Consider the following 14,456-nt stretch of genomic DNA (forward strand, 5'->3'; position numbering starts at 1 on the left):
TTTATGTTAATATATAATAATATTGTATATAAAATACATGAAAGAATTAAATTACGTAGAAACAAATAATGAAACTGTTTTTTTGTTTTTTATTATTTTGATAGAATAGAAATCATGTTTTAAAACAGTGATTAATCATATTGCTATTTGTTGTATTAAATTCAATATCACTCGGCGAAACTCGTTTGCTTCTAATGAGAAAATGGTAATAATAATAATAATAACTTAGATTCTAATTAACAATTTGATAATAATTAATAAATGTTTCACTCGAAGGGAATCAAATATTCTCTTTTCTTCTCTTTTAACCCTGTAAACATAATTGCACCGATAATTATAACAACGATGTCAAACAATTAGTTTAAAAATTCACCAAATTCTTTTAACAATATTTATTTTATAATACAAATCGTATCTCAATATGAAATAAATCAATGAATTAACTTTTGTCCATTTTTTAACTTTGACCACTGTCACAATTATATAAATAATCAAATATATTATATTATAGATTGTAAATAATTATTAACTAAACCCTCGTTTGTGTATGACATAATTGGATATACATTCATAAAAGTTGATTAATTATATCAGCAGATGTGTATTAAAAAAATAATATAAATATATATATATATATATATATATATATATTTGTATTAGAAAGGGAGAAAGAAAAAAAAAAGATGAAGATATAAATCTTCAAACGTATGGATTTTACGAAGAAACTCGAAAGGTAAAGCTTCTTTTACGGTGGGAAAGAAGGAGACCTGAGGGATGTCATGAAGTATGCAATATTTATGAGAGGGTGGTTTCGTAGGCACACTTCTAGGTAACCCCACTTTCTTCCCTTACAACCACTATCCCCCTGTATTTCACCCCACCCCACCCCCATTTACTTGTATCATGTATTATTCCACATAGTTCTACCACGTAAGAACGGGTTCTGCAAGTGTGCTTAAACGATATGAATACCAAATGGCAACGTTGAGAAAGGGTCAGGAAACAGTAATAACGTCCTTGCACCCTTCTCACCTCCCTTGATTCCTCAACCCCTTCGACCCATCAACCCTGTTCATATCTCATATCTCTATATCATCGCCCTTATATCGTTAAAGATCATCGTGGATAAATAAGACCTCCCATGAAAATGTATTATTATTATAATATGCGAGATAATTCACGCCATTCTTTTGTTTTCTCTCGTTATTATTGTTATTATGTTTCATTCATTATTCTTATTTATTCTTTACATTTATTTTTTTTTTGTTTATAGCTACCCCCCATTTTTTTAATTTTTTTTTCTTTTCAATTTCGTTCTGTTTTTCGTTTAAATATTAATACGGTATATGTGCTCATATATATGAAATATTTGGAATGAATTCGTTGTTAAATGAATAAATTAATCATTTTTTTTTTCATATAATATAATTGATTATTAATTATTGAGTGCTCGAAATGAAAAGAGAGGAGATGATGGGTAGAGAAAATCTATTGAAAATCACGTTTTCATTATTTATTTATTGTTTCTCGTATACTCTCTTTCTTACTCTTTCTATCTTTCTCGTTTATTTATTTATTTGTTTGATTGGCCAAATAAATAATGTAGGAATTAGTATTATTTCATAGTAAAAATTGGGCTAATCCAATAGATTATACTTTTAAATTAGCCAAAACGAAAATTTCTTTAAGAAATACATACTTTATTTATTTTGATATAATATTTATGTATTAAATGTTCTTCGAACACATCTTTTATTGCATTATATTAATTTACACGTAAAAATATTATATAAAACGATAGTAATACTCCTGTAATTAAATTTCTATCGAAAAAATATTAAAAATAATTAAACTTAAATTCATTTTTCATAAATCAATTAATTATGAATAATTAACATTTTTTTTAATTATAAAGAGAATATGTTGTGAATCATTTAATCATCGTTTATTCTTCATTATGTATATATATATATATATATCTGAGATTGTTTTGTCGATAACTCATAGAAAATCGCATTACATGGAAATGAAAACACAGCTACGTGCATACGTATATGCACACACGTGCATACGTATGTACGTCGATTGGAATTGCTCTTTATCGATGAATTTCGACTTTAGGAGATGCATGAATTTGTGCGATCTCTCATTGTTCGATGCAGGAATATTGCAATTGGCAAATTGAGCATTTGCGGTGAGCACTTTAGCGGCTAATTAAATCGCTCGCTCATTAATTGATATTTCTAATAAAATCGAACATCGATGTATTGCTGTTATTGTTGTTGTTGTGTCGTGTTGTGTTGTGTTGTTGTTGATGATGATGATGTACTTTTAGGCGTTGATGCTAAATTGAAAAAATATTATGGTTTAATTTTACAGAAAAAAAAATATCGAGGCACACTCTATATTTATACGTATTATAAAAGTATTATCAAAGTATTATAAAACATTATAATTATCAAATATAAATATATATTTTCTATTATTTATCTGATATAAATATATATATATTTAGTTGGAGTGCCCATTAAGAAATAATGACCACGATTAGATATTCGCAAACGATACCAAGTAAAATAAATTCTTACTGGCTACGTTGAAACGTTAGACCCACTTATTATATCGTACGTGTGCAGTGTGCACTTGATCGTTAGAACTTACCGAGCGGAATTTTAATGACGGATACGGTTTATGCACTTACGTCTCGTTTAATTTATTCTTAATCATACTTATACACAATTTGTCTCCATTATCGATTAACAATATATATATATATTATTTTCTTTATTACTTTTTGTCTTTTTTTAATTTAATTTAAATATTGTTATCTCTTAAAATTGCGATTTAATAAATGTATGTTTGCAAAATTGAAGATAGATAATCGATAAATATTTTCCCAGTATCTTCCTTTCGATTAAACGATAAATATTTAACAATGTAAAACTCGCGTTAATAATGTTCTTCAATACTTTTCTAAACATTCTCGTATCGTTTTATCAATAATTGGGATTTCAAATACCGTAACAGTTTAATCGCAATAGTGATATTCTCATTTTTCCTTTTACATTTAAACGTACACGTATATTCCATAGATATACTTTCTTTTAATTACTTTCATATTTCTTAAAATTCCCTATTCGAGGTTTCTTTTCCTTACCGCGAGAGAAATCGCTAATCTCGGAATGAGAGTCTGCTTAGAATATCCTTTTGAAATGAAGATTGGAAAATGTGAGATTATTTTTTTTTTTCTTTCTTTTTTAATTTTTTATTGTAATCCGTGCGAGATTAAGAGAATGTTAGAAAGATAAGGGAAACGTGCCCATTAAGCAGATGAGCTGTTAGACGTTGCTTTAAATTACATTCTCTTCGTACAAAATCTAACTCCGTTTTCACATTCTCTCTCTCTCTCTCTCTCTCTCTCTCTCTCTCTCTCTCTTTATCTATCCGTATGCTTTCTTTTCTTTTTTCTCTTTTTCTCTTGCTGTCCAATTTACTGATTACACAACCGCTTTTATTTCGATTCTTAATTGTAACTCCTTTCTCCGTTTAATTCGAACAAATGAACGTTACGATCTTTGGAGATATAATATTACTTTGATTTATAATAATAATAATAATAATAATAATAATAATAATAATAATAATAATAATAATAATAATAATAATAATAATAATAAAAGAATTAAGAAGAGAAAAAAAAGCATAAGGTTTTCTCGTCGTTATTTCCTATACCCTGTCGTCATAGAGCAACTAAGTATGTTGACCCACATAAGTTATTTTATGGGGGGTCCCCTTGATAGACCGATATTCCCCGTTTTATTCGAAAAACTTATTGGTGGATGAGGCTTTTTCAACGGGTCTATGAAAACGTGCTACCCTTACCTTTTTTTTTTTTTTCTAACTTTCTCCCTCCCGTCCCCCCAACCCTCCTCTCTCTTCTTTTTCGCTCTTTGTCATAAATTCTTGATCGACTCGCAGTATAAAAGTTATCGGGTAAAGCTTTTCAAAAAGTGCTATTTCTATCGATTTTCCATAAAACGTGTACCACCACCACCACCTTCCTTCTTTTCTTTTCTTTTCTTTTTCTCCCTCTTTCTCGATTTCTCGATTTCTCCTGTCGTAAGCAACAATTCTTTCTGGAATCGCTTCATTCTTTCATTCCTTGTCGTGGAGTAAAAAAAAAGAAGACACGGAAATTTTCTCAAGGAAAAGATATATATATATATACAGGGTGTTCTGTTGTAATTAATGGTTACGATAGATCAGGAAATGATTCTATCATATTTACGTGAAAAATGTAAACGTGAGTCAATCGAAAATGTAAAAATATCTATAAAAAAAAAAAAAAACAACGAAGAAAAAAATGATTTACACGATTGCAAGAAAATTCTATAAGTATAATTAATCATATCTCTACTGGTTTTTTATTTTAATTATCGATCGTTTTGAAAATAATTATAAATAATTATAAACAAGAGAGTAAAATTATGATGCTCATGTCAGACGCCGTAATAAATTTTGGTTTTAGAAATTCGTAATATGATGCGTGAAAGGAATATTCTCCCTTTGAATAGAAAGTCAAAAGAAGAAGATTTCCCAAATGATTTAAAAGCAAGTAGTAGTATCCATAATCGTGGTAGATAGTTAGGTAGATAGTTAGGTAGGTAGGTAGGTAGGTAAGTAAGTACAAAGGTACAAACCATAAGTTCGAAAGTAAAGCTTACCGATGCACTTTCCTTTGCTGTTTCGTCCCGATTCTCTCGTCTTTGAAGATCCCTCTTGTTGAAAGAGAAATTAGAGGGAGAGAAATAGATGGTTAGATAGATAGATAGATAACTAGATAGATAGATAGATTGAGAAAGAGTGGGACAGGGAGGGAGGGTGGGAGGGAGGGGGAGAACGTTTTCGGCTTTTGAATCCGTACAAACAGCAGAGAAGATAATTATAGAACGTTAGAAGCCCACTCACTCACTCACTCACTAACACACAAACGTTCGCACACAACGAAGCACAGAGAGAAAGAGATAGATAGAGAGAGAACATGTATAGTAAGCGTTGTAAACACGTTAGGTATGTCCAGTATTGTTATAGCATTGTTATATGAACCCGTCAGACGTTCAAACCTGCCCTTGTTTAGAGCGTTAGATCGTTTGAACGTTAACGATTGACATGATGCGTTTACCTCATGGACATGCACCATGACCACGACCCAAACTAATCTCACTAATCTCGTTTAATTCATTCCGATTCTCGATGACAAATAAATAACTGTTTGACTGATTATTTCGATTGAAATTCTAACATGAATATATGTGTGTAATTATGCGTATAGAATGTAATGTAATGTATAGAGGATAATGTTATTAATAATTATTTACCTGGAATATTAGAATTTGTTTGAAAGAGAAGAAAAAAATACATATTTCATAACAGTTACTCGCGAGATTAATATTAATGTATAATTAAAGGAAATAAATTTTAATGGATGTGAATAATATTCCATTTTGAAAATGTTATTTTTTTGTACTTTAGCATCGATAATTATCAATTATTTAAGTACAATGATTTATATACTGACACACACTTGCGGACGAGCGTATACGCGTACAAATATTTGTATAATTTTGTTTTCAAGTATTTTAAAATTGTAAAAAATTATCTCTTTCTCTCGTAATCTCTGATAATACGTATAAAACGAGTAAGAAATTTTATTTAAGTGAAAAAAAAAACGAAATGCACATTTTTTTGTATATAATTTATTTTTAAATTTGAGAAATACTTTATTAACATTTTTTCGTGTCTGTTAAAATAATTCTTTGTGCTTAGAGGGGGATGGATGAGTGGGTGTCTAGAAAATGAGATTTAATTTAATTTAAAAAGTATTCTTACATTTCTACAAATCACACACACGCACGCACGCACACACATTCACGAATTATATGTACTTAAAACTAGATGAGAAGAAAAGTAATAAAAAAAAAAAGGAAAAAATTAAACTCTCCAGGAAACGAAGGAAGTTTTAGGTGAAAACGTATTGTCGGATCTTTGGTTTCTAACATTTTCCAATTATCTTCTTGTCTACAAGAGAGACGTAAAAAGTGAAAGAGAGAGAGAGAGAGAGAGAGAGAGAGAGATCGTAAGAGAACACATTTGAGATGTACGATAACAAAGTACTCGAAGAAGAGTAATTCCAAACTATTTACGAGAACAATATTCTTCTTACGAAAATGACGATATTTTCTAAAGGATCTGTTCCCTTTTGTATTTTCAAATGAACAATAAGAGAGAGAGCCAATATTTTTGCATTGGTAGCTTTTCTATATCATAAAGATCATTTTTATTCCTTTTTTTTTTTTTTTTCGATCAAACTTACATTCATTTAAAAAGAAACACGAACAAAAAATTGTATTCATTATATATTTATATATTATTTAACATTAAATTGATTTTATTTAACACGTATAAATACAAAATTTTTCGGATTGATCAAGAATCTTTATAGAACGATATAAAAATTAAATGACTTTGTTTGTTTTTTTTTCCAAACAATTTTAAACCAACATTTTGTTTAAATTGTAAAAAGAAAAACAATACGAACTGTTACGTGAGTTTCGACGCAGAATAATTGATTTTTAAAATCATCCGTTAGAAATTTATGATGTGTACATCGTTTTTCTCTTTGAAAAATTCTTTGAATTTTATATTTCGAAACAAAAAGTTTGTATGCACGTATGAAAAGCACGATTCTTCCATTTTCTTTATCAAACTTGGCGCTCGGACCTTCGATTTCGTCAACTTTTCCTATCCTCGACATTCTCGCAGAATAAATCTAGGATGACTTTCGTGAATGCTTTATAAACTAAAACTACAACTTGAAAGTATCTCTCTTTCTCTATCCCTCTCTCTCTTTCGTTTTTCGTAAAGTAAATAATTAGGTTCTCCGTTTTCCTTAGACTTCAATCTCGCTATTTATAATGAATGTTTCTTTGTTGTAACATTTCTTTGATAAAACTCTTAAGAAAACAGTTTTCAAATGAAAAGTATCATAGTTTGTCTCTCTCTCTCTCTCTCTCTCTCTCTCTCTCTCTCTATCTTTCATTCTAAATTCGAAATTACAACTTTGATAAATATTGTATTCTCACCAGAGTGATAGAATTTTCCATAGCTGTCAAAATGTAAAACTTTAAATGACTATATACGTATATATATATATTTAACCGAAAAGCATAATTTTCGCAGGCTGACTAATAATGTAATTTTATATTCGCGAGTATAAATCTGATAAATAATAATAAATGTTAATACAAGAATAAAAATATATAGAATTTTCATTGGGGTTTAAATATTAACATTTAAATTGTTATATATTATATCGAATAGAGAATTGTAATAAATAAATAAATGTTTTACAAAAGAAAGATATCATTTTCATTGTTAGCTAAAATATTGACATTTAAAGTTTCATATTTTAGATAATATAAATTGTAATAAATATAATAAATTCATTTTCTTTCTCTATCTCCCTAGAATAATTTAGATTCTCATTGTTTTACTGAAATATTGAAATATAAATTTATTATATTCAAGAAAATATAATTCTTTAATGAACACACAAATTAATTTTTTAATCAAAATAATAAATGAATGTCATTTTCATCGTTATTAAAATATCGAAAATAAAAATGAGAAAATAAATAAGGGATCATAATTGATTCGTAATAACACACGTGATTCTATTTTCTTTCTTACTTTTTGTTTTTTCTTTTGTTTTTTTAATTTTTTTCATTTTCAAATAAAAAGTATTGAAATGGAGTATTGTTTTCGCAAGAGATCGACTGGGGATTATTCGAATGGACCAAAACCTATTCACAGTGACTGCCATTGAAAACCGGATTTGTGGTTTGATAATCCTCTCAAAGTAATGACGACACATTTATAAATCTACTCTAGTCAAATCGTCGAGGCATATAACGTTAATTATAAAAGCCACAAATCAAACGATTATATTGTCAGTATGCTTATCGTCTCACTCTATTACCATTAACCATAATCATTACTTTTCACAAAGACAATATTAGCATCTTCTAATGTTTCGATTCATCATAGGAATATCATTCATTTTAATCCATCTTCTTTGCTTATTATAATACATACCATATCTTCTTTTGTTTCAATTAACTATTTAAATATATATGCACACTAAGGTTATTTATATAACATGATAAATCATAAAATAAACTGTCAACATTTTCGTGAATTATTTTTACCGTCATAATTATTCGCGCACAAATTTATTTAATAATATAATCTCACTTTAACGACAGATATTATATTTATTTTATTTCTATTGTTTTTTGTTGCATTAAATTATTACAGAATTAAACAAAAAATAAGTATATATATTAATTCTAATTATTATTTACAGTAAATGATATGAAATTAATAACGAACACTAATATTATAATGAACTAGCCAATAATGTTTACTTTTCTTTGATCTAAACAATTCCATGAATTTATTGTTTTAGTTGGACAGGTTCAAAGAACCACCAGCGTTTGGTCCAATGTGTGATCTGTTATGGTCAGATCCATTAGAAGACTTTGGCAACGAGAAGAATGCGGAGCACTTCTCTCACAATAGCGTCAGAGGTTGTTCATACTTTTACAGGTAAGAATACAAGATATTATATATATATATACAATTTCGAAAGAATTTTCTAACAATTTCGTACGAACAAAATCAATATTATCGATAAAGAAAAATACCCTATTTTTCTCTCTTTCTCTTTTTCTTTTTCATTTCTTTTTTTTTTTTTTTTCTTACAATTTAACTCGAACACAATTTTTCAAATGACTCATATTTTTTTTTTGTCTTCGGGAGAAAAGTCTCCCTTGCTTTCTCCCGCAGATGTTCTTTCTCTTTTCTAATTCTCTTTGACATCCACGTTTTTCGTGGCAAAACCCCCTCCTCCCCCATTCAAGAGACTAATTACCACGTCGTTTGTCTCGCATATCAGGCAGAAAGAAAGTCCTTGCGAGCTAACTATGGTTAAACTTATGCTCGGATACTCTCTCTCTCTCTCTCTTTCTCTCTTTTATTTTTTTTTCTCTTTCTTTACATACATTTTTGCTTGGTAAGGATCGGAATTTTTTTCGTTTGTCTTCTTCATTTCTATCTCATGTTAGATTTTACTTATTCATGAAAAGTAATAATAATTGAATGTACTAGATAATCTTAATATAATAATTAATTAGTCTCGAATGTTTCTCTCTAATATATCGATAAAAATTCTTATTCTAATAAATATAAAACGAGCTTGACAAACAATTAGGAAAAATGTTTTGCTTTAATAAGAAAATGCGAAAAAGAAATTGTCTTTATATTATAAATCATTTTTGCAACATATTAAGGTTAAGATTGTAGGGATACCTGTGGAGACGATTTGTCTTGGAGGGGAAAAAAAAGAAAAAGAAAAAGATAAAGAAAAAGAAAAAGAAAAAGAAAAAAAATAGATAAAAAAAGGAAAAACTTGCAGCATCTCTCAGGAAGGAAGAGTTTCCATTAAACTTGCTCTCGACGGAACGCAAACAAGCGTCCCGTTGTTTTATCGCGGGTTTATTGTTAAGCACGTCATTAATCCACGTCCGAAGAAGAGTGTATATGTACAGGAGTATATGTATCCTATACATATACACATTTCTCTAATGGTCGGTAAAACGAGCTTGCTTTACGTCGACTCGGATATTTCGCACGCTTCTTTCCTGGGTTAAACAAAATCGTACAAAAAAACCACTCGTCCGCCATTATGGCGACTAAAAACATATCAAAATATACATATACTTAATCGATTTTGATAATTTAGTTAGTAGAAATTTTCTCTAAAGATCGATTAAACGTAAAAACAATGAAAAAAGAAAAATTACAAAAAAGAAAAATATTGTGAAAAGACGGTATACGCGATTCCTACCTTACCGACAGACATACGAACAAATTCTGTAAAAAAAAAAAACATACACTTTGCAAATAATTATGAGTAAGTCTCCTCAATTTTACGATATAAACGTTGAAAGAGAATATCGTGAAATCGTTTTATGTTTAAATACATATATACTTAACGATCATGCACACACGCACATATTTATTATATGCATGTAAGGTTCCCTGCCGAAATAATTTGCATGGCGTGTTCGAACTACGGCATGACATCATAACAAAATAACGTTTCCGTTTGAAAATTGCATCTCCCGCGGCAACACTTCTCTCACTTGAATACAAATCGTCGGTATTTGCATTTGTAATTGATATCTCCACGAATGAAGTACAAATTGAATTCGCTATTATAATTGATGGATAAATGTAATATATGTAGAAGCGTAGGCGAAGAAAAACATATATACATAACGCACATAGAGATATGTTAGTGTATTTACGTATATATAAAAAGAAAAATCAGATAAATGATAAATTGATCCATATTATGCAGATATTCTAGTAATTCCACAAAATAAAAATTAAAAAAAATTGCCAATTGTTTCAAGCAACAAATTTTATACGTAATAAGTTATGCAATTATTGAAACTAACAGGCCGTAGTACTTTTATTAATATCTATAAATAAATATTAGTCCCAAATTGTAAATAATAGTAATTATATTACTTATTGTTATTAAATAAATTAACAACGAACGTTGTAATGACGAAAACTAAAAAACTTCTATTCATCTATTATTAGAATACTATTGCCATCGAGCCAGGTTGGCCGAGCGGTCTAAGGCGCCAGATTTAAGCTCTGGTTCCCGTATGGGAGCGTGGGTTCGAACCCCACACCTGGCAAATATTTTTTTTTATTTTTTTTTTTATAAAATAATTAGTCTGCATATAGAAATATAATCTTCAATGACAAATAATATTTTTCGAAATTTTTAATAGGAATAAAATTACATTTATCGATACAAACAGATATTTTATCATATATGTATACTGATAAGTTCGGTATTAATCGGTGGTAATACTAACCGCTTATATCAAATACTGATATATTATCATAAATACTGGATCGAATAAATAATAAACTGTGAATAAACTATACATAATAAAAATATATTTATTTTATTATTCTTTTAATTATTTAAATTTTCATACTCAATATACCATATCAACGAAATCATTTATCAAATTATTTATTTTTCAATAGAAATATATCTAATAGAAACGAAGATAATTTATTACTTTTTATTAACAATGAAAATTGTCATTAATTAAATTTACTCAATCTTCGATCATCGAAAGTAACTTTCTACATAACTTCGTCCAATAGAAGTTTACTAGTCGAACTACTAGGATTAGTCTTTTACAAGGAAAGTTTCATATACAAGGCAAACTCTAAAATCGTTTCCCTTTCGGTATAGACAAACTGTTACAGATAGATGACTTGATTTTATTCTAAAGGTGTGTTGAGAACCACTGTTCCTGGCACGTTAGCACACTGTGAGTTTCTTCCAACTAGAAAGTTTCACGTCCAAACGTTCAAACTACCACTTTGCAACGTTGAAATTGTTTCACGGCTTCTCAGTTTCTCTCCCTCCTCCTCTCATCTTCTCTCTATCTACTTCACTTGCTCTGTCTCTCTTTGTCACGGTTGATAACAACGAACGAAGCAAACCTTACGGTCGACGAAGTCCTCTCTAAACGAATTCAAGCGTTTACTATACCCGTTTGAAGGAATCACGCGAGCTCGCAAGCGAATAATTTCATCTCCCCAAAACCCACCCCCTTTTTGATAAAATCCCTAAGATAGTGAGCGTAAATTTATGTTCAAAGAGCTATTGTAAATTGCATCGTTTACAATAAATCATTTTTCAACTTAACGTCCACAAACTTTAGACAAAGTTTAAGGTTTCTACATAATATAAACCCTGACTAATCCATCTCAACCCCTACTACTATTTTCTTTCTTTCTTTCTTTCTTTTTTCTCTCTCTCTCTCTTCGATGTGTACATAAAAATAAATTCTTCATTTTTCTATAAACTTGATTCTTTAATCTATTGTAAGATTCGTGAAAAAAAATTAGTAATTTAATTGATTTAATTAATAACGTTTAAATAATGATTTAATGATATAACGAGATAGAATGATAAGTATCTATAATCTAAATTCACAATGTATCGCCACGTGGTGTTAGGTATTACTCACTTATAGTAATCTTTCGTATCCCTTTTGTCGTCTTCCGTCTTCCTCGTTTTCTTTCACACCCAACACACTAGTCGTATAAGCAATGAACTGTATCGGAATGCACCTACCGGCCCTTTTTATCGTCCATATATACTTAATATCCCCCTCCATCGTCTCCTCGTCATTTCCTTGCATTTCTTAATTCTATGGGTGGGACCACCCAATGGCGATAAGTCTAAGCGGTGTCACCTCACAAACAAAACATACACTACTAATTCTCTCACACACTCATACCCATATCATCACATATATGACAAATAAAGAATTAACATTTCTTTAGGGATACTCTTATAAAAAAAAATCGTCTATCAATAATTCTAGGAACATCGATACGCCACACTTCTCGAATTTTCCCCTAACCCCACAATATAATTTTTAATATTTCACAATAATAATAAATTGTGTAAAAATTCGATAATGAGAGAGGACTCCTATTTAATATGTAACATATGTCATTAGTGTACGTATACAATATTTGATATTATTTGAAATAAAATTTGATTTCGAAACTGGAAAGTTTATAGAAGTGTCACGTAAATGATGAACATCTTTATACCACGTAATAAATTAATTTAATATAACTTTTTTTTTTTTTAATACTAAAACTTAAATTACAAAACTAAAGAGATTAAAAGTTGAGTCACATAAATGATAAATATTCTCGGTTAAATCGTGTCTCCGACTGGACTCGAATTAAATCGAAAGCTCTCGAAAGTTTTGTTGCTTTCCATTTTTATTTGTTTACGATAGGCTCTTGAAAATGAAGAAAATTGAACAGATTTATATAACTTCTCGTTTGGTGTTTCAGTTACGCGGCGTGCTGCGATTTTCTGCAGACCAATAATTTGCTGAGCATCATAAGAGCGCATGAAGCACAGGACGCGGGTTATCGTATGTATCGAAAATCTCAAACGACGGGCTTCCCATCGCTTATCACCATCTTTAGTGCGCCTAATTACCTCGACGTTTACAACAATAAGGTAACAAGATTATACCCAATACTTAATGACAATTACTATACCCAATTGTGTTGTAATAAAAACAAAACTTGTAAAATCATTAGAATTTCATCGTAATCTTATTTAAGAATTCGCGATACTTTTCTGGTGGGACTTTATTTAAATTTTCGTGTAAGACCCTATAGATGTAAATATTCGTTCTCTTTTCAGTTTCACTTTTTTCCTTTCTATTCGTCCAGTTTCAAATCACAACGATTCTAAAGAAATTTTCACTTAATAAAAAAAGAAAAAAAAAACAACAATTATTTTGTTTCAGGCAGCAGTATTGAAATACGAGAATAACGTAATGAATATCAGGCAATTCAACTGTTCGCCACATCCATATTGGTTACCTAACTTTATGGATGTTTTTACATGGTCTTTACCATTTGTTGGTGAAAAAGGTAAAATTAACTTTCCTTATTTCTTTTTCTTTTCTTTCAACAAAAGTAAATTCAAATACATTTATCCGAAAATAAATTTACGAATAGATATATATATATATATATATTATCTTTTTCCTTATCTTATCCTTGCATTTTGTTTCTTCTTGTTTTTGTTCTTTTTGCTTGCAGTCACAGAGATGCTGGTGAACGTGCTGAACATTTGCTCGGACGACGAATTGATGAGCGACGGGGATGATGGCCTCGAGGAAGGTAATGTCCACTGTGACTTTTCATTATTCGAGTTCACCTTTAATTCCGAAGCCTTCTTTGCAGAACATGTCGAGCGATGCTTTGTTCGTTGCTCCGTCCGTCTTTCGTCGTGACACTGCTACACGTTAGTTCTCTCTCTATCTATCTATCTCTCTCTCTCTCTTCCTCTTATTTCTCGTTACAACAAAAGGGAAAGAGAGATAGAGGATATATATATATAATATCTGATGAAAATGGAGGTTTAAAAAGGAAAGAAAAGATTTTTAGTTTCCTCGGAGAATACTATTCTTCGTCGTTCTACAAGAATCTCGAGAAACTCGTTAGCTTATACCGAACGGTGAAAATTCGTTTCTCTCTCTCTCTCTCTCTCTTTAAATATAACGTATCTTGATAACGATGAAAAAATATTCCAAGAGAAAAAAAGAGAGAGAGAGAGAGAGAGAAAAAAAAGATAGAAAAATAATCCGTCGGAAAAAAATTTGTATGGAAATGAAATTAAGGATATGAAAAAGTAATAGAGAAAAAGAAAAGAAAAGAAAAAAAAAAATATAATTTATCGAAGAGAAAAAAGA

At 29.6% G+C, this 14,456-nt stretch overlaps 1 protein-coding gene and 1 non-coding gene across 10 annotated transcripts in view; both read left to right on the plus strand.

Moving 5' to 3' along the window:
- The window catches only part of LOC106791073 (serine/threonine-protein phosphatase 2B catalytic subunit 2-like), a 141,345-nt gene that overhangs the window by 106,309 nt on the left and 20,580 nt on the right, over nucleotides 1-14,456 (plus strand). For all 9 annotated transcript variants that reach the window (XM_014756436.1, XM_014756438.1, XM_014756441.1 and 6 more), the window contains exons 6-9: nucleotides 8,528-8,667; nucleotides 13,039-13,210; nucleotides 13,506-13,632; nucleotides 13,804-13,884. In XM_014756436.1, coding sequence (XP_014611922.1) covers nucleotides 8,528-8,667; nucleotides 13,039-13,210; nucleotides 13,506-13,632; nucleotides 13,804-13,884 — 520 coding nt within the window. The remainder of the gene's footprint in view (nucleotides 1-8,527; nucleotides 8,668-13,038; nucleotides 13,211-13,505; nucleotides 13,633-13,803; nucleotides 13,885-14,456) is intronic.
- Trnal-uaa lies at nucleotides 10,749-10,832 on the plus strand. The gene has a single exon. It is a non-coding gene; the product is annotated as a tRNA-Leu (tRNA).

The sequence above is a fragment of the Polistes canadensis genome, unplaced genomic scaffold (genome assembly GCF_001313835.1).
Source record: "Polistes canadensis isolate GaletaPanama2010 unplaced genomic scaffold, ASM131383v1 scaffold_284, whole genome shotgun sequence".
In the NCBI taxonomy this organism is placed as follows: Eukaryota; Metazoa; Arthropoda; class Insecta; order Hymenoptera; family Vespidae; genus Polistes; species Polistes canadensis.